General features: G+C 38.7%; 1 protein-coding gene across 1 annotated transcript; it reads left to right on the top strand.

Moving 5' to 3' along the window:
- The first annotated feature begins 390 nt into the window (after positions 1–390).
- On the top strand, positions 391–13,380 carry LOC121948090 (LON peptidase N-terminal domain and RING finger protein 3-like). Its single transcript, XM_042493353.1, has 12 exons — positions 391–1,167; positions 5,248–5,366; positions 5,488–5,610; positions 7,012–7,128; positions 7,230–7,449; positions 7,559–7,643; positions 8,880–8,994; positions 9,532–9,653; positions 10,928–11,086; positions 11,173–11,335; positions 11,449–11,598; positions 12,238–13,380. The coding sequence occupies exons 1-12, from the start codon at positions 420–422 to the stop codon at positions 12,394–12,396; spliced, it is 2,280 nt and encodes a 759-aa protein (XP_042349287.1). The 5' UTR covers positions 391–419; the 3' UTR covers positions 12,397–13,380.
- Positions 13,381–24,658: the final 11,278 nt, after the last annotated feature.

Raw genomic sequence — 24,658 nt, 5'->3', positions numbered from 1 at the left:
TAAGGCGGTAACCAGCAACAAAAAAAAAAAAAAAAATCATTAGTACACATAAATTACTTGGAATAACTTATTTAAAAGTGATATCACTGAAATTCATTGTGGGGCGGGGGTCCTGCAGCTCCACCATCCGTGACCTCCTGGCCCCCCACCTGGGCTCCCACACTGACCCGCCACTGTTTACTTAAGTCCCGCATGCAGGTCAGACTGGCTCCGGCCCCCCGACACTGAAACTATTACATGGCAGATTGTTTTGTAACAGTTTTTCCCAACTCGTCCAATGAGAACAGCTGGCCAGCGTCACATGACCCAACTTTTACGTAACCGTTTTTTTTTCTCGTGCGCTGCCCCATTGAGAATAATATGGGTACTTCCTGATAAGAGCGTGCAGTCGGTGTGCTCACTTGCGGATGCAAACATGAATGGCAGCGTGCATATCGACCAGATATCCACCACATAAGGTGAGGGGATACACTTTGAACAACCAGCTGGACATGGAGACAGAGAGTGAGAGCATGCTGCAGCTTGCAGCACAGGCTTTCCAGTCAAAAAACTTCGACCTAGCTGCGGAAATCTACGAGTGCCAACTAGCGGGACTCGGAGATCCAGGGAGCCGGCAGGAGCTGATGGTGAAGCGGGCAGACGCGCTCGCCTTCGCGGGCAAATTCACGGAAGCTTTCAATATCTACAGACAAGCGTCAGAGAAAGAGAGACTGAGACCTGTGCACCTGACCAACCTGATAGAGTACCTGGCGGGGAGTATCAGGAGGCAGGATAGGGGTGAGAGTCAGAGCAGGAGCCCGGGGAGAGGAGAGGAGGCAGGGGCTGCGGTGGCAGCCGGGAGCTCGGGAGCTACTGGAGACTTCTACTGCCGGATATGTCTGAGCTTTTTATTCGAGCCTGTGACTCTGCCGTGCGGACACTGCTTCTGCAAGAAGTGTCTGGAGAGGGAGGAGAAGGAGCGGCCGGTGATGTGCAAGGAGTGCAGGGACAGCTCCAGAGTGGCCGACGTCCAGAGTTACAGGGTCAATGTGGTCCTCAGCAACCTGCTGGCCAAGTGGTTCCCCACCTGGAGCCAGGCCGGCCGGCTGAGGCGGGAGGGCAACGGACTGTACGCCGAGAGGAAGATGGAGGCAGCCCTGGAGAAATACAACCAAGCCATATTGATAGGTAGGACACTTACTGTTATACTTATGAACAGTTAACTGACACTTAACAGGTTACTGTTATATATATGAACAATTTACTGGTAATAAACTATTTACTGGCATATTTACGTAGGCTAAGACATATATGTAGCTACAGTGGCTTTACAGTATGTGACTGGGCTAATTATTTAGCTAGTTTAACTTCATGTTTTCTGCTGTTACTGTTCAATATAACAAGTTTTTTGCTACATAATATCCCATTAGGTGACTTGTAAAGAAATAATACATTTCAGCAATAAGATATGATTTTGTTTCATAAGTGTGTTGTGTGTACTGTTGTACACTGTAGCTGCCTCTGCTGGCATCTGAGAGTCACAGGGCCATGTGTTGGATAACACGGTTATGTAGGCTGGGCTAGTGGACCAAACATTGCGTAAGCACGTAACCCGCCCCCCCTCAGCTCTCTCATTGTGTAACGTCAAACAATGATTCAGGCAAATGTGGGTCAAGGGTACTATTGCAGGTCACCACCAGGGACACTGCTCACAGGGGTTTTTAAATAGGCAGAGACATGGTGAGGTGATGAAACAGGTAGACTTTAAGCTGCAGACAGGGAATATTACCAGTGAAATATGCACAGATTTAAACTATATGTTTAGCCAGTTATTAATTAGGATCCAGTCTGGAATAGAAGTTACTTAATAGAGGTGTCATATATGTGATTGATGCAACAGCTGAAAAGTATTATGCTAAGTTGGATGAATTTAACTGGTTAACTATTTGAAACCTGAGAAAAAATGCTTGATAGTTAACAAAAAAGACATGGGAAGAGTGCAATGAGTAATAAAAGGAGAAATGGCCCAAAACTTAGCAAGAAATTAGTAACAAGTTCATAAAATTACTGAAAAATTATTGAAAATTTGCACACACAAAAAGGTAATAAAAAGAAGGAAATTAAATGAAATATTAAAATTAAAAATAGTTACAAAGGTTTTTTCTCCCTAGACATTTTCCCTTCAATTTCTCAAAATACATTTACAAACTTCTTGCACTTTGTGGAACATTTCTTACAAAGTCGCTCATTGCCATTTCCCCATGTTTTGAAAGAAATTGCACCTATTTGCTCATAGTTTAAAGTCTTAAATACCTGTGAAAGGAGTTATGTTGCTCCAGCCACTATGCAAGGGACTGTTTGTTATTTATGTGGCAAAAGAGATGGTGCAAAACAGATAAGGTATGTTTAAAAAGCACTTGAGATGGTCATTTTTTTTTGGGGGGGGGGGGGGGGGCATACAACTTTAAATGGTTACATTTTGTATTTATTTTAAACACCATCTGAACCCCAAAACCTGCAAGTGGGTTTGAAAATATTTTTTTTCTTTTTCTTGCCAAAATAGCATCTTTTCTCATAGCCAGAAACAGTAAAAATGAAATTGCCATTGCTGTTTGTTTTGGTTTTAAGTGTTATTCTCATACTTTTTGCTTGTTGCATTGGCTCCATTACCTACATTTAGTGTGACTATAAAAAAACATATGGTTAGGGCCTATTTATGGTGGAGGAAGAGTCAAGCAGTTTCCTTCAGTCAGTCAGGGAGGCTCAGGGAAAAATATTTGTCGCTTTGGAGAGGGTCAAGATAAGATAAAATGAAAAAGTAAGAGCCCAGCCACCCCCATCTCTGATAAATAAAGGACAGTCTCTAACAGACCCTCAAGAATTTTTCAACTACTGAAATGGAGCGTCTCCTCTAACACAGAAGTCTGGAATATTTGACCCGACCTCATTTGATGTTATGGTATTGTTCTGAGGCAGCCCAATCACTGTGCAGACACGTTATTAAAGATTTAAGTGTTTCACTGAGAGATAAATCCTCTGATTAGTTTATCATAGTTTCCCTGGCTGATCAGTTGACGGATGATAAGAGACAGACATCTCTACACACTCGGTCCCCACCAGTGGAGCATTTATCTCCTTGCTGGTGCACATACCACAGTAATTGCATGGGATTGTCCAGGGCTTTTTCCAGGGTCTTAGCATACACCAGGATGTTACTAACTGTGATTCATTCAACGTGTTTAGCAGCAGTGATTTGATAAATAATGATTAACAAAGAATGACATAACGGTTATATTTTGGAAGGACTGGCTTCAAACCGCAATGACTTGCAGATTTGGCCTGTAGGATGTTGATCCTGGCAGAGGGATGATAGGCTGCTCCATTAACTGTATTACAATGATTCATTTTTGGTTATTATCTAAAGGCATGCACACAATGGAACACTTGTTTAACCAAAGATTTTGTGCAAATTATTTTGTGAGGTGAATCTCAGCAAGGCAAGAAAATCAGAAGTACTTCATTGATCCCGGGGGGGAAATTGTGGTTTGTTGCAGTCACTCTGATGCCAGCATAGAGAATTATCACAAGTAGAAATAAGTTAAAGCACAAGTATATAAAAATATAAATTTACAACTAGAAATACAGTAACAGTGAACAATTAGTGCAATATGTAAATATTTAAATATTTTTTAAGTATGTATATTGTAAACAAATACAGTAATAGACAATTAGCACTAATATGTGAATATTTAAATTTTAATATAATGTGCTGAGTTTGTAAAGTGTGTAAAAGGTAAAAAATGTGCCTTATGCTACAACACAATCTATAAAACTATTTATGTAAATTCAAAATATAAAAATATAAATATGGTTGCAATTTATGCTACAATGAACAACAGAGATATGGGTAAGTAAGAATATTTTCTATCTATGTCACATGATAAATGTAGCCTACATGGCAGAGGGGCAGCGTTTGTTTTAGCTGCAGAATCTGTTGTGTAAATTACCTTGTTTCTTAATATATTTTATAGCCACCTGCATAGTGTTTGCACTGGGCTGCTTATATGTGTTTATGTGCTATGCATTCATCACATTGTGTGGGGAAAGAAATCTCTGTAACCCTCTAATGCGGGGATTCACCTTCCAACTGGGTTAACCCCTTACTGTGAGGTGAAGACATAGTTTAAGAGTTAAATTTAGAGTTGTATCTGGATTAATCTAAGATTTAGGGTTGTGTTTGCCATTCAGTAGCTATGGTTAAGGTTCGGGGCAAGCCTCCAGGGGAATTAATGCAAGTCAGTACAATGAACTCAGTGATATAATTAGCGCTGGTCTTGTGTGTGTGTGTGTGTGTGTGTGTGTGTGTGTGTGTGTGCGTGTGTGTGCGTGTGTGTGTGTGTAACATATCACCCTGTGCTGTGCAGAAATCATCCTATATGTGTTTTTTTTATTCTACATTTAAAGATATTGTGTCTAATACCTTCTTCTCTCCTAAACATCTATTTCTGTTATCATCGCATGGAATGATTTACTACCTGTGCCTGCACTTAAGCCTGTGAAATATTTCCCCTCTGAATCCCATAGGGCTAACTGTGACATTTGCATAAGTTTTGCTAGTTATGAAACCTGGAATGTGGGTGACCTTGATAGTGCTGCGCTGGTTTTGTAAGGGTTTTTTTTTTCAGAACATGTTTTATAATGTGGGAACTGATCCATTTTAAACATTCCTTCTGTCATCTAATATGAAACCTTATATCACCAGTAAAATCAGTTTTTAAGACTTAAGAGAATGAACATGTGGTGGCCATGCATTTTATAAAAATTCTGCAGTATGTTGTGAAACTGTTGCCTCGGCATGGGGTCATTAAACTTGGAGAATATTTTTTGGTTTTAAGCTGTAAGAAAGGGTGCTGCAACAATTAGTCAAAGAACTGATTAGTTGAGAACTCATTTGCAACTATTTCCACAAAATTTTACAGGTTCCAGCTGCACCAATGTGAAAACAAATCTGCCCTTTTTCTCTGTCTGACATCATTTTAAAAGGAATATTTTTGGCTTTTAGACTGTTGATCAGACAAGATCAGAAACAAGTTGAAGAGGAAAGCCTTCACCTTTGGGCTCTTAGAGATTGTGTTGATCTTTTCTTACTATTAATCAGTTATGACACAACGCTGCAGCCTCATTCACTTGTAACACTAACACTCTGGTGGTTAACAACTACCTAACTAACGGACTGTCTCACTCACTGTCCCCTCCTCTCGTCCTCAGCACCCATGGACCACATACTGTTCAGTAACCGCTCCCAGATCCACTCCAGTCTGAGGCACTATGAAAAGGCTCTGAGAGATGCAGAGATGGCCTGCAGACTCATGCCTCACTGGTCCAAGGTATGGCAGACTAATTGTTCTGCTTTATAAAAATATTTCTAATATTCTGATATTTCTAATATTCAGTTTCTGCAAAAAGTTTGAATGTCAGATGAGTGTTGTTTCCTCTTCCTGCCTACAGGGTCATGTTCGTAAGGCCCAGGCTCTGGTGTCACTGGGCAGGACAGAGGAGGCTCTGAGGGAGTACCTGGTCTGTCTGTCCATAGAGCCGGACTGCAGACTGGCCAAGACTGAGGCCCACAAGGTAAATTCAGCGTCCAAATGCAAAATTATGAGCAGGCAAAATATTGGTAGGAACACCAGGGGCACAGCAAGCAGCAACTGTGAAATTGAAGTTTTGGAAGACTTCCTTGACTTCCATGTCAGCCTTTTCCATAGAAGGCTCTAAAATGTGGAACATGTTACCAAACGATATAAAATTAACACAGGATATTAAGATTTTTAACAACAGTATTAAAGATTGGCCTAAGCAAAATCAGAGATGTGAGCATGTTTTAACTATTTTAAAATGTCCTTTAGTTAAGTGTTGTAACTGTATCTAATACTGATATTTGTGTCTTTTTTTTAGAGAAAGTATTTTTTTTTTCTTTACTGTATGTTGTAATTCATGTAATCGTAATGTAAACACTGACCTTTTTGTCTTCTTTTACCATAACTGTTATTGTACACACGTTATTGTATGTAACCTTGATATTTTTCTTCTTTTTCTTTACTAAAAGCCTAACTAAGGACAGGAGTTGGAAACTAACAATAGCTGTAATCTATTTATGTGTAACATAAGTTACTCCAGCCTGTTTGTAACAGGTGGAAGTTGTACTATGTTACTTGCATTGTCCCTATCAAATAAAACTATATAAGTAAATAAATACGATTAGTATAATTAAAAAATATATTTATCCCATCTGGCACCAGTCAAAAGACCATATTGTCATAGATCTCAAATTAGAGTCACACTTATTATTATTTGTTCTTAACATCATGAAGTTTTACAGTAGGCTATAATTCACAGCTTAAATCTACTTGGCAAATAAAAGCAAAGCACCTTTATGCACATTTATGTAAATTATAATTGTTATAAAAGCAGTAAGTCAAACAGTGGTTAAAGGTTCTGTGTGTAACTTTTAACATTTTACTGCGGGGGTTTGCGCTGGCTGAATTGAGCTTGCTGTAACCACTGACTCTCCTTCCGCTGAAGTAATGCTGCTTTCACGTGCTCCTCAGAAATATCTTATTTATGAGTTACAAGTACATGAACAGCCCTCCAAATTCATAAGTACTTGTGGCAAATTGGAAAATTTCCTATGATACCAGAGTTGTGACGTTAACATGATGTTTCAGGGCGGCAGAAATGGTGTAAAGCATGGAAACAGTTTCAACATTTGACAGTAAAATGTTATTTATTTCGTTATTTTGTTCCTAGTAGCTATCATTACTTTTAATAGTTGCACATTTTAGCATATGCATCTATTAGCTGTAGCAAGCAAGCAAACTTTTTACCATAAAGCATGCCAAATGAGTATACTAACATTGATAATAACGCTGTTTTATGACAGGAGTTGCCGACTTGACGTCATAAATGCACACAGAAATGCAATACTTAAATGCATGCAAAATAATCACATCACTGTATGTTGTCTTTGCTCAGCTCCTCAGCGATCTCCTGGCTCCAGTAACAGATCAGGTCCCTGAACACATCTCAGACTGCTCCAATATACTGTCTTCCAGAGCGCACATCAAGAACAGCATTAACACTCCCTTTCAGGTAAGAGATGCTCCATGCCTGGCAGTCAGCAGTTTGAACCCCCCCCCCAAAAAAAAACATGACATTGAGGTTTCATTTTCTGCTCTGCTCACTTCTTTCAGATCTATAGTACCAGCTTGTTGTCATCAGCGTCCAGTCTGGCCCCCATTTCTTCCACACCTGGAAAGTCAGAGGGCAGTGAGGTCAGAGGTCAGGGAAAGCTGGAGGTCAGACGGCTGGACCACTGTTTCCTCCTCAAAAGGAAACGATGGAGCTCAGAGGAGGAAGTGGAGGATGACGGAGGACAGAAGAGGAGCAGCAATAACAAGAAGGCCAAGTCTGGTGAGCTTTTGAAGTTTGTTTACACGCTTGTATGCAGCCAAGCGACACATGTACACTCTCTCTTAGCACTTGTGACTTATTGTTGTGATGTGATTATGTCTCCATTCAGAGCCAGCAGAGGTGATTGATCCATTGAGCCCTGTGATTGGTGATGTCTTGGACCCGACAGATCTGGAGTGTTCTCTTTGTATGAGGTTAGATTTGCTTCACAGCTTATTTTAGGCCTGACCTTTATAAACCGTCACACACTATGCAATAAAGTTAGCACTTGTGTAATGTGTGCTAAATTGTGGCTGACAGTTATATGGCCTGTGATAAAATCGTGTGTTATGCAGCTACTAAAATAAAAGGAATGAAAAAAGAGTCTTTGTTTTGGCTGCTGTAGGACCAGACTGCTGATATTCACGCCTACAGACAACCTGACATTTACATATATTTCACCATCTTTTGACATTTCATAGACTAAATGATTCATTGATTCGCCCAAACAATGAATAGAAGATTAAAGGGCAACTTTTTAAAACAAATCTGGAGCCCTTTTTCCCATGTTTTTGTGTCTATGTGATAAATGGAGACAACAATTTTCGAACTGGTCCATCATTGAGCGAGGCAGGCTACAGCCGGCAAGAGCAGAACAGGCTGCAATGTAACATTGCTGGGCAATTACGCACTGTTAATGAACATCTACTAAAAGTGTTTGTTTTTGCTGACAGGCTCTGATTGTTATTTGAAGTGTCTGACAACACGATGGAATTGATCCCTACAAAGACAGACCTTTTGGTGAAAGAACAAGGTCCTTTTTGTTAAACCACAAACAGCCCCAAAATAAACTTTATCGTCATAAAACACACTTAATTCAAAGTCAACAAAAAACAAATATAACTAACAAAAACCGCCTTGGTTTGTCCTTCCATCATTCACACAAACACCAACTCTGGTTTGGTTGAAATAAACCAAATGTACCCAGTTACATGTGAAAATGCTCTATACACACTAAAATTACTGTTTATTGAGATTAAGTCTGGTGGGTTTGGCAATGGTTTAACAGATTTCAAGCTATAACAAAAGTTTTATCTCTGTAGAGACTGTTTTCATTGCGTTGTCAGACAATTCTAATAATAGTCTGAGCCTGTCAGTGGCAAAAACAAACACCTTTAGTGGGCATAAATTGACAGAGCACAAACGCCCCAAGTGTTTACATTGCAGCCTGTTTTGCTGCTGCCAGTTGCAGCACTCTTGCTCAATATTAAACCAATTTCAAAAATGAATAATAGACACAAATCATTAGAAAATAGGGTCCACATTAAAACATACCAAAGTAATCCTTTAATGGCTAATGAAAATAATCGTTACTTGCAGCCGCGCACTCTTGTGTCTGTGGCTTTAAGGTGTTTAATTTTTGTGTGTTTCTCCAATGGTTTCTCCCTCAGACTTTTCTACGAGCCAGTGACGACGCCGTGCGGTCACACGTTCTGTCTTCGGTGTCTGGAGAGATGTCTGGACCATAATCCGAAGTGCCCACTCTGCAAAGAGGAGCTCTCTGAGGTACATGCCCTTTAGTGGGATAACACACACAGCCCCATGAAGTGCCATTCAGTGTGTCATAAACTGAATCCAGCAATTATTTCCTGATCCAACTTTCTGTCTTCAGACACCACACTTAAAGATATTTCCTAATACGAGTACTGATTTCACCCCTGAATGTTAAATCTGTATACCTAACTGTGTCATTGGGGTCATTTTTATGTAAGGTAACATGACACCAGGGATTTCTGTTGATCTAAAAGTGGAGTTGGTGGCCTGCCATCACTGAATGAACGTAACTGATAGTGGAAATGCTGATTCTGAAATGACATTGACCCACAAAAAGTGTTTTATTTGGATTGGTTATATCACGGCCAATACCTGATGACTCAGTAAGGTCACTATCGGGGTATCTTATAGGGATATTATAGGGAAAAACATAGAGCAAGCCTCAACATAATGTAGATGTCACTGAAAACTGTGTCAGACTTACTCTGTCTATGTTTATGCCTTTATAAACACATCTCTAACAGAATGTCTCTGTGTATCTGTCTCCAGTACCTGGTCCAGCGGCAGTACTGTAAGACAGTGTTAATGGAGAAGCTGATATCGAAGTATCTTCCCTCCGAGCTCATGGAGAGACAGAAAATCCACCAGGAAGAGATGGCTGAGCTCTCAAAGTAAGTCTATTTGTATTGTTTCTTGTGCTCGTCCAATCATATCCTTTCACAGATTATGGCCTGTGTTGAAGTATGTGTGACTGACATAACACACTGTGTGAATATCCTGTTGTTTGACCCACTGACCTAGAGAAGATAACATGTGTCTGACACACTGCCCTCTTAGTGTGCGTCATCTAAGGCATCAAGTATCACTCTCCCGGAGGCTGGAACTAACTCCAGTTAATAACTTGTATTATACTGTAGCGGAACTGGTTCTCTTTTACAGTAGTCAGTGTTTTTTGGTTTGTTTTTTTTAATTTGGCCTTTCACCTAAAGGTTAGTTTTGAATAATAGTGCAGATGAAGTTTGTGCAGTAGTTCAGGAAATATTGAAAAATTCGATTAATTCATGTTGGCTTAAAAGTTGAAATAAAAAGTTCATTACTAACCTTGAAAGCAAAAATAATGGTTGCCACTGAACTTAAAATAAAAGCGTAATCCCAATGAAACGCCCAGTCCCTTTTACTATCTGGTTCTAGTGATTCATTTTGACAAATTAAGGCCTGTCTCAATTGGAGGCCCGGTTTGGCTGTCATGCAGTACATTTTTTTATTGTAGTTCTTTGGATGTATAAAACTGGATGACCTGCTGGAGATAACCGTAGTTAGCTCCTTAGATCAAGCGTACAAATATGTATATACAGTATGTTTAAACTTTTGTCAGTATAGACATGCTAAAAAACGTTTGCTTGGTAAAATTCACCACAATTCAATAGTTCAGTTAATTTTACTGAAACCGTGAGCACCAGAGAAGATAGTGTCAGTCACTTGCTTTTTTTAAAAGCATTTTTACTTTCTTGTAAAAAACAAACAAACAACAAAAGTTTTTTTGTTTTTTTTGTTGTGTTTTGTTTTTGTTTGGTTAGGGTTTTTTTTTTTTTGGCAAATTTTCAGGTAATATCCTGAATTTTTCACAGATTTCTTGCCAGCCTCTGTGGATCATTTCTTTTTTTGTTGCTCATTACCTTCTTCCTATGTTTTTGAATGAAATAAAGACAATTAGCTCAGGTCTCAAAAGGAAAAATAAATGATTTGATTGTATTTCCCATTTTGACTTAGGTTTTGTCTTAAAGGAATTAAAAGTCAGTCCGATATAGACACCTGTTCCAAATATAAGCCTTTGAGATTAGTGATTAAAGCACATAATAGTCCGGGCTATTAATTGAAGTTAAAGTTTTACGGTCTGCTCTTCGCCACATTAAACAAATGTTCCTTTCCTCTGGTCTCTCCTCAGTCTTAACAAGAATGTGCCTATATTTGTGTGCACCATGGCCTTCCCCACTGTGCCGTGCCCTCTCCATATCTTCGAGCCGTGCTATAGACTGATGATTCGCCGATGCATGGAGACGGGAACCAACTGCTTTGGCATGTGTCTGGGAGACAACCTCAAAGGGTCAGTGCTGGGACAATATCTGTGTGTATCACACAATATGAATCCAGTATAGTAACACCGTGGCCTCATCCTCTTCCTGTCACTAGATTTGCAGACTACGGGTGCCTGTTAGAGATCCGCGATGTGAAGTTCTTTTCTGATGGCCGCTCAGTTGTGGACACCATCGGCAGACGGAGGTTTAAAGTCATTCAGCACAGTGAGAGGGACGGATACAACACGGCTGATATAGAGTACCTGGAGGATGTAAAGGTATGAGGGACTGGACAGATGAGGAGTAGTTAGAGTTAGCCAGAGTGGAATGGCGGGATAGAGAATTACCAGAGGATTTTATAACTTTATAACTAAGGTGTGCAATTGTTTAGGTGGAGGGTCTGGAAGAGCGTGAGCTACAATCTCTGCACGACACGGTGTACGACCAGGCTCTGGTGTGGGTCAACTCCTTAAAGATTGAGCAGAAGGAACGCATTGAAGGACATTTTGGACCCATGCCTCAGAAAGACTCTGAACTTCAGGTATACACACACAATTTATAAAGTCACACTCTTTACTTTTTTAATCTTAATGATACATCTTTAATAACATGACAGATTTGCAAAGAGCTCCTGGCCTGCTTCTAATAACAACATCAATTATGATAATAATGCATGTTATTTAAAGGTGTCTTTCAAACACAATTTCATAACATTTTTTTCTTTCATTACAAGTAGGCTAAACTATAAGGTTTAGCCAAATTAGATTCAGTACGTATTAGCAGAACCTCAGTTTTATCACTCTTAAGTTTTAGAAAGTTGTATGAAATCCAAAATCTAATTTCTAGTAAACAGTCCGAAACTTTTGTCGGTGGAAGAGTTGCAGTTGGTATTATATGGCCAAGATTTAGAAAGTAAAATGAAATAGAATGAGACCCAAAACAGAGCCCTGAGGAACACCGCCAGTAACTGGACAGATAGATCTCATATTCTGAATCTGGACAAACTGAATGGGGCCAGAGGGCTAATATCTAAATCAGGCAAGAGAGATGCCAATAATTTTAACAGAAGCTTACTGCTAGCTTGATGTTACTCCTAATAAGACCCAAGCTAAAATGTACTGTAATTTTCCTTCTATTTATTTTGTCTTTAACACCCTCTCATTGTCTCCTCCTCCTTCAGGACAGTCCTAATGGTCCCTCATGGTGTTGGTGGTTACTCGCTGTTCTTCCTTTAGAAGGCCGAGCCCAGCTGCCCTTCCTGGCCCTCACATCTCTGAAAGATCGCCTCAGCGGCATCCGCAAGGTGCTGCTCCTCATGACCCACAGCAGGCACCGGTGACATGCTCTCCACGAGTGAAGCCCGCCTGGAAAATGCAGTAACCACCTCCACCTGCACACATGCACACCCTACTCCAAAGCAGCAGTTGACCTGCTGTTCTTCCTTTTGATGCACAAAGAACTGATGTTGAAGTTGTTGCACCTTCCTTGTTGTAGCACCCTTTCAGAAAGCAAGGCTGGACTCATCTACACATCAACAGAAAATTAAATTAAAAATAGAACTGAATACATAGATGTCTTCTGTTCATAAGATTCTCTGCGCACCATCCAGAAAACAACCACGCACACCTGCAGCTATGTTCAGACAGGAAGGACATCTAATTCCTTATGATGACTGTCATTACAATGACTCAATGTGGTACAGTACATCACCTTCCGTTACAACAATGGATGTCACTGTAACAATGCCCATATGCTAAGTAACTACATGTTCTTGTGTAACATTTCCACATGTACAGCGGGCAAGCTGTTGTGTTTTTCGTCTTCATCTGTCCAGGTTCCACTGTTGCCTTTGTGGCCCCTCCTCCATTTTTGTAGTTCTTTGCTCTTCCTCTTGCATACTTATGTTATGTGTGAACTTTGCAGCCTGATATGAGTAATTTCTCCAAAACAAAAAAGCTGAGCTGCCTGTCTGAACATAGCTTTAATGCAAAGACAAAGCAAGTTCAGATATATCAACTGCTGGTAGCAACCACCATTAATTCAACCAATCAGCATCCCCATACTTAATGTCTATAAATGTACATAAAAATTCTTCAAGAGACCAAATAATTTGCCTTTTTGTGTAAATGCAGTCACTACTGTTGAGTGAAAATGATTATAATATTGATGAGATATGATTAATTGGTTTGCCCATCAACCATAACTCACACAACAACCGTTTTTTCGGCTGCTATTCCGTCTTCCTGCCCTCCTTTCTTCTTTCACTGCTGTCCCTGTCTGACACTACATCGTGCAACATGAATAACAACGGACTGAACTTTTACATTGCTTGTTCTTGTGTTTTATTCATCCATGTTTTTCATTTGTTGGATTTACTTGTTTTCATTATTTATTTTTTCATTATTTATGCATGCCGTGACATTGTTTACATTTTACAGAAAGAGATGCTGAGCTGCTCGCTTTCCAAAGGCTTCTTTCTAAAAAATGAAAATAAAAAATAACCCTAAACATCAGCAACAATGCCCTGGTAGCTGTTGGGTATTGTTACTTATTGACACAATCAAAACGGGATAAAGTCTTGGAGAAACATAGCTGCTGAAAACTGTCCAGGACAAACTCTGAAAATACTGATTGTATTGGCCTGTGTCAACCTGAGCTTTGTTGACTTAAAAATATTTGGATTCCCTCTCCGTCAGCAGCCTCTCTATAGCAGAGAGACTTGTAATTCTTAAAGACTTTCAGATAGCCGGTGAGGAATACAGAAAGCAACATCTGGGTTTCTGATACCATTATGTCCTAAGTGTATTTATTCAGACTTATGTTGCACTTCCACTTCAAGTAAGGGAAAGACAGGGAGCATGCATGCCTCGGAATGTGCATTTCCACTATTGCTAGACTTAAGTATTTGGATTACCACAGAATCAAGTCAAATCTCCTGGTGGTTAAATTGGCTAACGGTCCCCAAGCATAAGCCTATTTGCATCTCAAAGCAGTCCAACACTACTGCCACAAAGCTCCACTAATATAAGTATGATATAAGCTAAAGGCCAGTGCCTTCTGTCCACAGAGTAACATGAACAATTTCACATGTTAAGAAGTACACACCAGGCCCATTTTAAGGTTAAGTTCCCCCTTTTTGCAAATTCATCTATTCAAAAAAATGATTTTTACATAAAGAAATAAGTGATTTTGAGAATTCCAACCAATGCCCAATGCATGTCTAAGAAAAATGATGTTTGACAATTATCGAGGCCTTGCTGATGTCTGTGACATGACTGTTTTTTACATGGCAAGAGCTACATCTCTGGAAAATGTAAGAGATTGTTGAGCTTTGCCTTTAAAATCTCTTATTTTATTTACATGTGTTTGATTTTACATGTTTCTATGTCAATCAGGTTCTTTGTATTTTAGAATTTTCTTCACTTACTCGTGTGTTTATCCCTCCCTTTTTTTTCACCTCCAACATCACAGGGAGTGTCATGTCAAATAGTCCACATTTTTTATTTAACTTTGAAAGGGCCAAAGCCATGTAACGCTATGAAATGAAGAAACTAAATAATACCTAATAATAATAATATCTTTTCATATTTTCCCCATACTAATTTGGTGATATGACACAGAAAATAACCGCAATATTGTAGAAAGTGTTAAATTATATAACAAGATGTTTGTCCAATGAGGCATCTGTACTAATGAACAATTAATGACATAACAAAAATAACTGGTTTCAAATATTTCTCTAACAAGTATAAAAGAATAACCCTAAGTAATGTTTTCTTACGTCGTGTAGAAGCATATCACGGGGAAATTTTTACTTTAACAATTTGTCAACATGAGTAACAGAAAGTCCCATGCTAAATTGATCACGAACAGTAAAGTCTGTTGATGTTTTGACTGTAGATACTGTCACATGAGCAGCCGGTGCTTGTTTTTCCCCTTCACAAAAGTTAAAGCATGACACCAAATGGGTTTTGTCTTAAAACTGATATCTGTGAATTATTCTTCATCCGTGACAGCAAGTCTAGTGCCTTAAGTTGGATTTCCATTTTCACTTTTTTGTATAAACTGCAATGGCAACTACTGTATGCTAATGTTTTGTGCAACAACCTGGGGCTCCCTAAATAACATCTGAAGATAATGTCTTTCAGAACCTGGACTATGGCAGAGGTGTTCGTGCTGCAAAAGTGACCGTTATAAATATATAAAACCAATTAATTGTAATCCGTTATGTAATCTGGTTCCCAGGAATCCTGCACATGCAGTCAGTCTAATTAAAGTATAGTTTGACATTTTGGGAAATAATCCAATTAGCTTTGTCTTGCTGAGAGTTAGATGAGAAGGTGGATATAGCTCTTATGTTTTTACATTGAATTGCAGAGCTAATACCAACAGCTGGATACACCTCCGTCATGGTCCAGGTTCTATTGCACACTCTGGGATTGAACTTTTTCCCACACTGGCAACCAACAAACTTAGCCTTATCCCCTGCAAATGTGGTTGACTCATATTAATACCTGCAATTACAGCAACTCCAGTTGCTACTATTTTTTCTGCTTTGTAAATACATATAAAAAAGGGATGAATAGTTCTGTCACTGATGAGATTCCATTAACTTGGATTATCACAGTGACGATTTTAAAGAGGGGAGGAGAAGGTGTTAATCAGGAAACTACGGAAGCAAAAAACAGTCTTGCTTGCATGTATTTTCTTCATGCAGTTATCTCAAGATCACAATTTAATTATTTTATTTTGAGAAAATTAGCTAATCAAGGTCTAACAAGGCAAAAATTACACCCCATTAGGTGTAATTAAATGAACAAGACACTCTTTTTCTAGTTCTCCTAAATTATTATGTAATCTCTAGACAAGTCATTTTCTTGTGACAATTTATTTTTTCTTCTTAAGAAATTGGCCTTTTTTTTGAGAATTGACATAAATTAACCCATTATCAAGTTAAAACAAGTTTTGTTATCATGAGATCATGACAAATTATTAACTTGTAATCTCAAGGCTATTACATTTTTAAAAATGGCAAACAGGGCTGTTTTCGGCTTCCATAGAAATAGCACAGGTTATAAGCTATGACTCAGTTGTGACATGAACACAGTGGCATTTGTCTTGGTGTTAAGTATTGAAACCTTAAAGTTCTGGATGGGTTTAAGCTGCTGTTGTGGCTTGATGGTGTTATTTTGACATTTTGTAGCACTCCTGATAACATTGATCATGCCGACAAACTTCCTATAAGTTGTAAAATGGCCTCAGATTTCAACACCTCTAGTTTGTTCAATAACCACAAAATAACAACAATGATATTAAAGAAGTGGGATCTTCTTGACCCTTTGTTATCCAGCTATGCAAAAACAGTAGGATGGTGGATAATTGATGCCCATTGATATCTTGACTTTTCAGAATTCCACCATTGATCTCATGAGGAAGTGTAACTACCTCTAGCATCCTGGAGCACTTCCACCAAGAGAGAAAGGAAAACTATGCTTCCTAATTCTGTCATTTACTTGTCATTGTTGTTCAGTACGTGTTAAAAGTGTTATATGAGAGTCTAAACAAAAAATGTATATCATCCTTTACCGTCACAAAAACAAATGTACTTTTTTCCAGATCTGTGCCCATGTTTAACACACCATCTTCATTAACGCATCACAGAGTTTGTGTCACCTGTCAACTAAAATTGCAAAACTTCAAAGTTTTCTGTCTAATGTTAGATCCCAAATATTTGAAGTATTTGGAGCACCTGATTTGTCTCACCTGGCAAAGTGAAAAGCTTCTTGTAAACAAAGTGTATGATTTCTTGTAATGTCCTCTCCAGTTTGAGTTGACAAAATTCTAATATACCATTAATGCTTTTGCTTAAAATCTAAATGTCTTAAAAAAGCTTTGCCAAGCGCTCCTCATATTTTTAAATATTTGCCCTACCATCAGTCGCTACATTGTCTGCTTCCTTTAAAGGTGGGTAACTTCCTGTCCATGGCCTCTAAATATGTCTGGGGGAATTCGCACAAGTTGAATGTATGTATGTCTCAACATCTCTCTGATGTTCTCTGTACATGTCTGTTTTTGATAGTAAAACTTTAGTATGCATTACTTTTGCAAAAGTACAGTCTTGAAGCTAAAACTTGTGAATAAACCAAAAGGTCTGTGTTCCCGGTCCTGTATGGGACTGTGGACACACTCGACTGGACTCGAGTCTGACGTCTCCTTAATTTGTGTTCTTTGGAGTCGACTGAGACTGATTACATCAGTTTGTGTTTAATAATTCATACGATGAATCAATACCCCTTACTGAGCTCAATATAAGTTGTGTGATGTGGGAGGTTGTCAGTTTTTTTCGGAACAGACAGCTCTTCTCTAGTTTTGGATTTTTGGGGGGGGGGGGGGGGGGGGTTACAGCCAATCACATCACCACACAGAAGGAAGTATGCATCTACCATTAGCTTAACAAGCATCTCAGAGCTGGCTAATGTTACAGCTCAGCCAAGGAGGATGTCATTAATGTGCTGTCACGAGCACGAGCCTCGGGTCCATGAGTAGATGCACTCTTCCTGCTTAATAGTGATACTGTTGGCAGGTGAAGTTCAGTAGAAAGAAAAATAATTCCCACATGAAGCAGGAATAGTGCATCTACTGATGGACAAGAGGCTTGTGTACTTGTGACAGGGCGAGATGTAATCATTAACGGTGTCCTCCTTGGCTTAACATTAATGGCGTTTTCTGCTGAGCTGTAACAATAGCTAGCTCAGTGGTGCTAAGTGAGCTAGCAATAGATACTTCATTCTGTGTGGTAATGTGGTTTTTAGGTGTGGTTCAGCAGAAAGAAAATAGTTCCCCCATGAAAGTGCTCACAACAAGGTCTGTGGATTATCTTGAGTAACCAGGTCGTGATTTCTGGAAAGAGACATTGCTGTTGATATTTCAAATGTATTTTTTTTTGGCACTTTGAGCACCACAGAAATGATGATGGCAGAAATCTCTCTGGCTGATATCTCCAACACTCCACAACTCACACCAAAACTATCTAGACTGATAAATAACAGTGCAGGTATGAGGAAAAATTTGGAGTTTTGATTTGAGCGTGACCTGTCCTTTTAAAGAGGTAAAAAAAAAAAAAAGATGTAGTTGTAGAGTGGAGGAGAGCAGGAATGAAGTGGGGTAACATTTCAATATGAGAGAGGTTAGATTATCAAATCAATGCAATACTGCCTCAAATGTTTACATGCTGGCAATGTGACCAGAGATTTCTCATTTCATAAGTCCTGTTATAGGATACCAATTAGGTAACAACAGACACTGCGATTTTGTGGCATGGAGTTACTCTTGAACATCTAACATCAGGTTGGAGTAAAACCTTATAGGTTAGGAGGCTACAGCCAAAACAAATGGTTGAAACAGTGCAGCACATCTGCAATACTGCGCATAAAACCAATTTGGGTCACGAAAACATTCCTCTTAAGTAGAGGGTCTCCAGAGTAAAGTCTGCAAACCACTGATGGACACAGATCCAAACAGAGTATGAAAGAGGAGTGAGGTTGGTTTGATGTGTGTATGTGTGTACGTGTGTGTGTGTGTGTAGTTGGTTAAATAAGGCAGAATAAGCAAGAGTGAGAAACCAAGAGAAGACAAAATTGACATGCGCAGAGAGAAAACAAGTTTGTGAGAAACAATGTGTGAAAGAGACACAAAGAGGTTCGAGCTTTTGGAATTTGGGACCAAAGCCAAAGAAAGTGACGACTTGTTTTCACACATCCATACCTCTCCAATATGTTTGAGTGGTGCACTTACAAAACAAAATACACAGTGTGTTAATGTGCAGCCGAATGATAGAGGTTTACAGAGAGAGGGGAAGCCGGACAGACAGGAAGACAGTTTATGCAAACAACGCAAATGTGGGTCACACAGTCAGAGTTAGAAACTTAGACAAAGTATTAGAGAGGGAGAGATGGAGGGAAAGAGCCGTCTGCTTTGCTTCCTGGCATGCTCTTTATTTGTTACTCTTCAGTGTAATTATACTGCAGATTAGCAGGTTTAGCTCGTCGCTGCAGTTCCATAAGGACTCTTAGAGCTCTGAAGGCCTACTCGTGCCAATCCCTGCGCCTCTAAATATAGAGGCATAGGAGCTTTAATGAGCATATTGCATACAGTACATTTCTGTCATCAGAACCTCAGGTGTCTAGGATCTATACTTTTTATGCAAATCAGCACTTGCGAGACTCATTAAGTGCACTAGCCAGTCTATTCTTGTTGCTGAATAATCACTCAACTACAAACCAAAATACATCAAGACTTTCAGTCAAATGTTCATCATGTATCAACAATCTGTACTATGCTTTTTTCATTTTTTTGTCACACTATACTGTGACTTTTTTTTCAAATGCTATACTTATACTTTTATTTTTCAATTTTTTTGGACACACTATACTATATTTTTTTCAACATGCTATACTATGACCTTTTTTCTTTTTTTTTTTTTTAAGTTTTTTTGACACATTACACTATGACTTTAACATGCCATATTATGACAAGTTTTTCAATATGCTATACTATGACTTTTTTCATTTTTTTGACACACTTTACCATGATATTTTTTTAGGGGTAGGGTGCACTACACTTTTTACATGCTATGGCCTACTTTGACATTTTTCAGTTTTTTTCGATTCACTATTCTATTGTTCTTTCAACATGCTATTCTATCATTTTTTTTCAACAGATTATACAATTACTTTTTTTGACATACTATACTATGACTTTTTCCAGTTTTTTTAAGGATTTTTTAAAACTTTTTTTCCAACATACTATACAATGACTTTTTTCAACATGCTATACTATGATATGTTTTTTTTTTTTTTTCACGAGTGATAAGAACAGCAACAAGTCATTTCAACACAAGTTGAACATTGCTTTCAATTCTGACCTTAAAAAAATGACCTTAGTTGTTCTTATTTGCTGCACAGCTCTCTGTTTTTAGGTGCAGTTAACTAGTGATTAGGGATTGACTGACAGCTGATTAAGAGCAGGGGTGTTAGGCTGTGGGCTGGGCCTAAATCAGTGGCTCCAGGCTCTGCTCACATTGTCTGACTCTCTGGCTCCCTGCAGCAAGACCCAGCTTTTTGTGTGCGTACCTTTTCCTTTTTTGTCTTTTTTGTGTAAATAGATGTGATTATTTTACATATGACCTGGTGTTGTGTCCCTCCTTATGTCGCAGGGTTTGAGCCATTCGTAACATAATGGGGGCTCCTCCGGAAGCTCATTTTGCAGTGGTGAGTTCCCATGTTGGGGCCCCTAGGCCTAGATTTCTGTTTTGTGTCTGTTTTTATCTTTGAGCTGATGTTGCTACATGAGGTAGATCCTTTTTATAGCTCACCTGGTTACATGAGCCTCCAGGTGTTGCTGTGACCTTCACCAGGTTTTTGTTTTTGTGCGTTTACCCTGGGGTGGCCCCTGGCGTACCCAGGAACGCTGATGAAGACTAGTTGAGAGTTATTTGGATAGCTTGACTGTTTTAGGTAGGGAGGGAACCAGGTGCGTTCTAGAGTAGGTTGCTTAGAAATATCAACATTTACCTTAGTGATAGCATGTGTTCATTTTGCAAAGCAATTACATTGTTTGCATTACCTGTTTGCATGGAACCCAGAGAACTATGGGCCTATGCCTAAACTGTGGAAGATTTAAATAATTTAGAATAATTTCTAAATTAGCCCAAAACAAATAAACGAAGGAAGAAGATAGATTTATTAGTTATTTTTTAAACAAAGTTTAAAAAATGAAATTACATTTGTCCTTGATCCTGCTACATCTTTGGAGTTGAAGGATGAGCTGATAAACATCAGCAGATAGTATGAAGAAATAAAGGGAAACACACTACACTTTGTATTATTTTTAATTTTGCATGCATTCACTATGTCATAATGAAACAAAAAAGCCAGTTATTTAGTTTTTGTCTTTAATAACTACATTTTCAATGTCACACTAAAATCATTACAAAAAAAATTACAAAATCATTTTACATTTCACAATACGGCAAAGCACTGGCATTAATTTTAGGTAAGGTACAGATGACACAGTTTTTTTTTTTTGGTTTTTTTTTTAAAGAAACACATTGTCCACATAGTCCACTGTCCAATCTCAGTTTGAGGGTTGAACTAGAAAACTTAATCTCAAAGAGAGCTGATCCTTGCCATGGCATGAAAAATATGGAATAATTTGTATGGCAATTCATGTTATTTCTTTGCTGATTTGTTTGAATTTAGGCATCTTAAATCTTCTATAATTCAAACAAGGTAGTAAGTTTTGGGTGAAATTAGGGGAAAGATGAAAGGAAATAAAATCAAATCTAGTGAGAGAGACCTGAAATCTGTCTTTCGCTCTAAGTATGATGATGTCCTCACAGTTTTTGGACACACAGAGCATTTACCGATGGCCAGGCGGGTCTGTTTGTCCTGCGGGTTTAAACCAGCCGCTGTTGTCGTTGTTGTGTTAATTGAAATTCACTGTCACAGTGGGGATCGGATGGGCAGCTATAATGTCATTGGAAACAATGACAGTTCGAGAATCCAACCTCACCCGCTCCAGGGTCACCGTGGTTCATACACAGAGGTCGTTGAGGTCGGGCCTCTCTGACCAAACCCCGAAGCATGCAGAGTGTGTGTCCAATTCCCTGCTTTGAGTCCAGCTCGTCCTCTGCTGCCAGACAGATGTTATCTTGTGTCAGTCTCAGCTTTAAATGTCCACTTCAAACTGCACACAGACAATACTTTCAACAATTTTCTACTACTACTACTACTTTCACTAATCAATATTTTTATACAGATTGCAGATTTTATGTTGCAGATCTTTTTTTCACATTAAAATCTCATTTTTTAGTTTCAGATATTTTTTTTCACACTTCAAATCTTTTTCACTTTTAGATCATATATTTTCAATTTTAGAGTTTTGGCCCTCATCTGGCTACATAGTAGACCTCCACAAAAAAGCATCAGAAATTTGGATTTTCGTTAATTCCTTAATTTGATTTTCCTTTTCGTTATAACTTAAAAAATGGTCAAACGATGTGCATGGGGTGAATGCAACACTAATCTGACGTATCCTGAGAGGCTAGAGGATGGGGTGTATTTTATACTGTCAGACTTCAGGACTTGGAATTTGACTTGGGACTTGTCTGTCTTGACTTTGGACTGGACTTGAGAGTGCTTGAGACCTACTTGAGACTTGCTTAACAACAACTTGATCCCACCTCTGTGTTTTACAGATGTTTGACTGTGTGAGAGAATGAACCCTATTTTGTGGTTACTCAGTATTTGTCACTCCTTGGGACAGAGAAGTGTCACAAAACACAGAATTAAGATTATTCTCATTACTTAAAACAATAAGTAGGTGTTTTTCACAGCAGGATCAGTAGTTTTTTCTCCTCACCTCTGTAACTGCTGCCAAGTTGGTTAGTTATATAACCTGTAAATGAGAAGGTCAGCACCCAGCAGTCATCGCTATGGATACTTGGCACGGACACGCACACATCGTACATCTTGGCTGGTCCAGTTCAGAGCCACATGTGTGTGTGTGTGTGTGTGTGTGTGTGTGTGTGTGTGTGTGTGTGATTGTGCACGTATCAGAAGTAGGGCAGCAGCAGCGTTACCTAACTCACCCAGAAAAGACATCTGGGGAGTTTAAACAGCCCTCTCACTGATTACAGCTTCCTGTACACACACAAACACACACACACACACACACACACACACACACACACACACTTTCACACAGACCATCAATCATGCAAACACAGGCTCATGTGATGCATGCAACACACACAAAAATTTGGCCACACGCGAGGAGAAAATCACATACATACAATACAGATGTGCATGTGTGTGCATGCCAAGACAGTACAGTGAGTGTTCAAGACACTTTGTTTGGCAAATAGGAGTTTACTCACAGTCTGTAAGTCATTGTTTTTTAAAGTGTTTTTTTTTTAAACATCAATATATTGTTATTGTAATCTTAGTTAGTGCTCTGTATCAGAAATTCAAAATAGTCATTACAAACATAGCATATTTAGTGAATCACTGGTTAAAAGTCATAAAATTAGACAGTTTTTGGTGGATTGGATTTATTAGCCTAAATGAAAGTCACTTTAAATAAGTGCAAAGAATTTAGTTTCTTGCTTAACTCCCTGAGACGTGGATCAAAATCAGTTTTCTAGTCCTGCTTCTGCATCTGCCATCTGTCTGCCACGAGTATTTAACTCTTTGAACACTGAGCAAGTTGGTGCGATTTCTTTCAGAAACATTGGAGGAAAGGCAACGAGCAACTTGGAAAGAAATGCTCCACAAATTGCAAGAAATTAAAGCTAGGGAAAAATGTCTAGGGGGAATAAAGCTTGGGAAACAAATAAATTATTATTATCATAATTATATATTTTAATTTTATGTTACAGAATTAGTATAATAATGTTTTTAGCACTTTTTCTAAGTCTTGTTTGTCTTGTTTGTTTGGTTTACTTTCTCTTGCTTTTTTCTTTCACCCCACCTTTTTTTCAATTTAATTTAATGTATTTATTTTTGCAAATTTGCAGTTAATTTACTTAAACTTTTAATTTATTTCCTGCTAGTTTTTTTCTGCTGCTAATTGCCTACTTCCTGTGCTTTTTAACAAAATCAAGCCAATTTGCTAGGGTTTCATAGGGTTAAAAGAGTATTACACAGATTTCACACATGATGGTCAGTTTACTCATCACAGGAAGTAGCTCAGCCCGTAGGGACAGTTGTATAATGTTGTCTGTGACTCAGCAGGTTCGGAGTTTGAACGACAGCATCTGCCAGGCACAAAGGGTCTAATGAAAGATGGCATTACTGTTCGTTATGGGAAATGTAGTGTCAGAGCTTGGCACACACAGGGTGCTAAATCAAAACAGCTTAACCTGTACTGCTTCAATTTGAGCATTCTTTAAAAAAAAAACCCAACTACTTGTGAGTGGTCTATTTTTGTAGAACTGCGATAATACATTGCTGAGTACCCCTTTAAAGGCCCTTTAATAGGACAGTTGCCTGGGACATTATTATAGGCCTCACATTGCCCATCCTTTCTGTCCTCCCATTTGTCCGTCCATACAATAATACTACGCTCTGGCCCATTCTTGTAAACGCAATATTCTAACACCCAAAGGGAACTTCTTAAAATTTTGCACAAACATTCATTTGGACTAAACCATGAGCTGTCCAGATTTTGGTGGACACAGACCTCATCAGTCTCATTCTTGTGAACGCGATATCTCAAGAACACCTTGAGGAAATCAGCTCAAATTTGGCACAAATGTCTGAATAGACTTAAGACTGGACTGATTAGATCCTGGTGGTAAAAGGTCAAAGGTTACAGTGACCTTGCATTTGTCTCATTTTTGTGAACATGATATTTTTTGGACAACATACTTTACTATGAAGTTTTTGTCATTTTTGAACGCCACACTATACAACGACATTTTAATCATTTGTTGAACGACATCCTATACTGTGATGTTTTAATGAATTTTTGAACAACATACTACACAATGATGTTTTTATCGTTTTTTTTGACCACATACTATACAGCAATGTTTTTTT

The sequence above is a fragment of the Plectropomus leopardus genome, chromosome 9, assembly GCF_008729295.1.
Source record: "Plectropomus leopardus isolate mb chromosome 9, YSFRI_Pleo_2.0, whole genome shotgun sequence".
NCBI lineage: Eukaryota > Metazoa > Chordata > Actinopteri > Perciformes > Serranidae > Plectropomus > Plectropomus leopardus.
Note: the sequence above shows the minus strand (reverse complement) of the source record. Positions and strands in the feature narration are given on the sequence as shown.

Coding starts and splice junctions, on each gene's coding strand:
- LOC121948090 (XM_042493353.1), top strand. CDS start 420: ATGGCAGCGTGCATATCGACCAGATATCCACCACATAAGGTGAGGGGA. Junction 7,129..7,229: donor GCATTAACACTCCCTTTCAG/GTAAGAGATGCT, acceptor CACTTCTTTCAG/ATCTATAGTACCAGCTTGTT. Junction 9,654..10,927: donor GAGATGGCTGAGCTCTCAAA/GTAAGTCTATTT, acceptor GTCTCTCCTCAG/TCTTAACAAGAATGTGCCTA.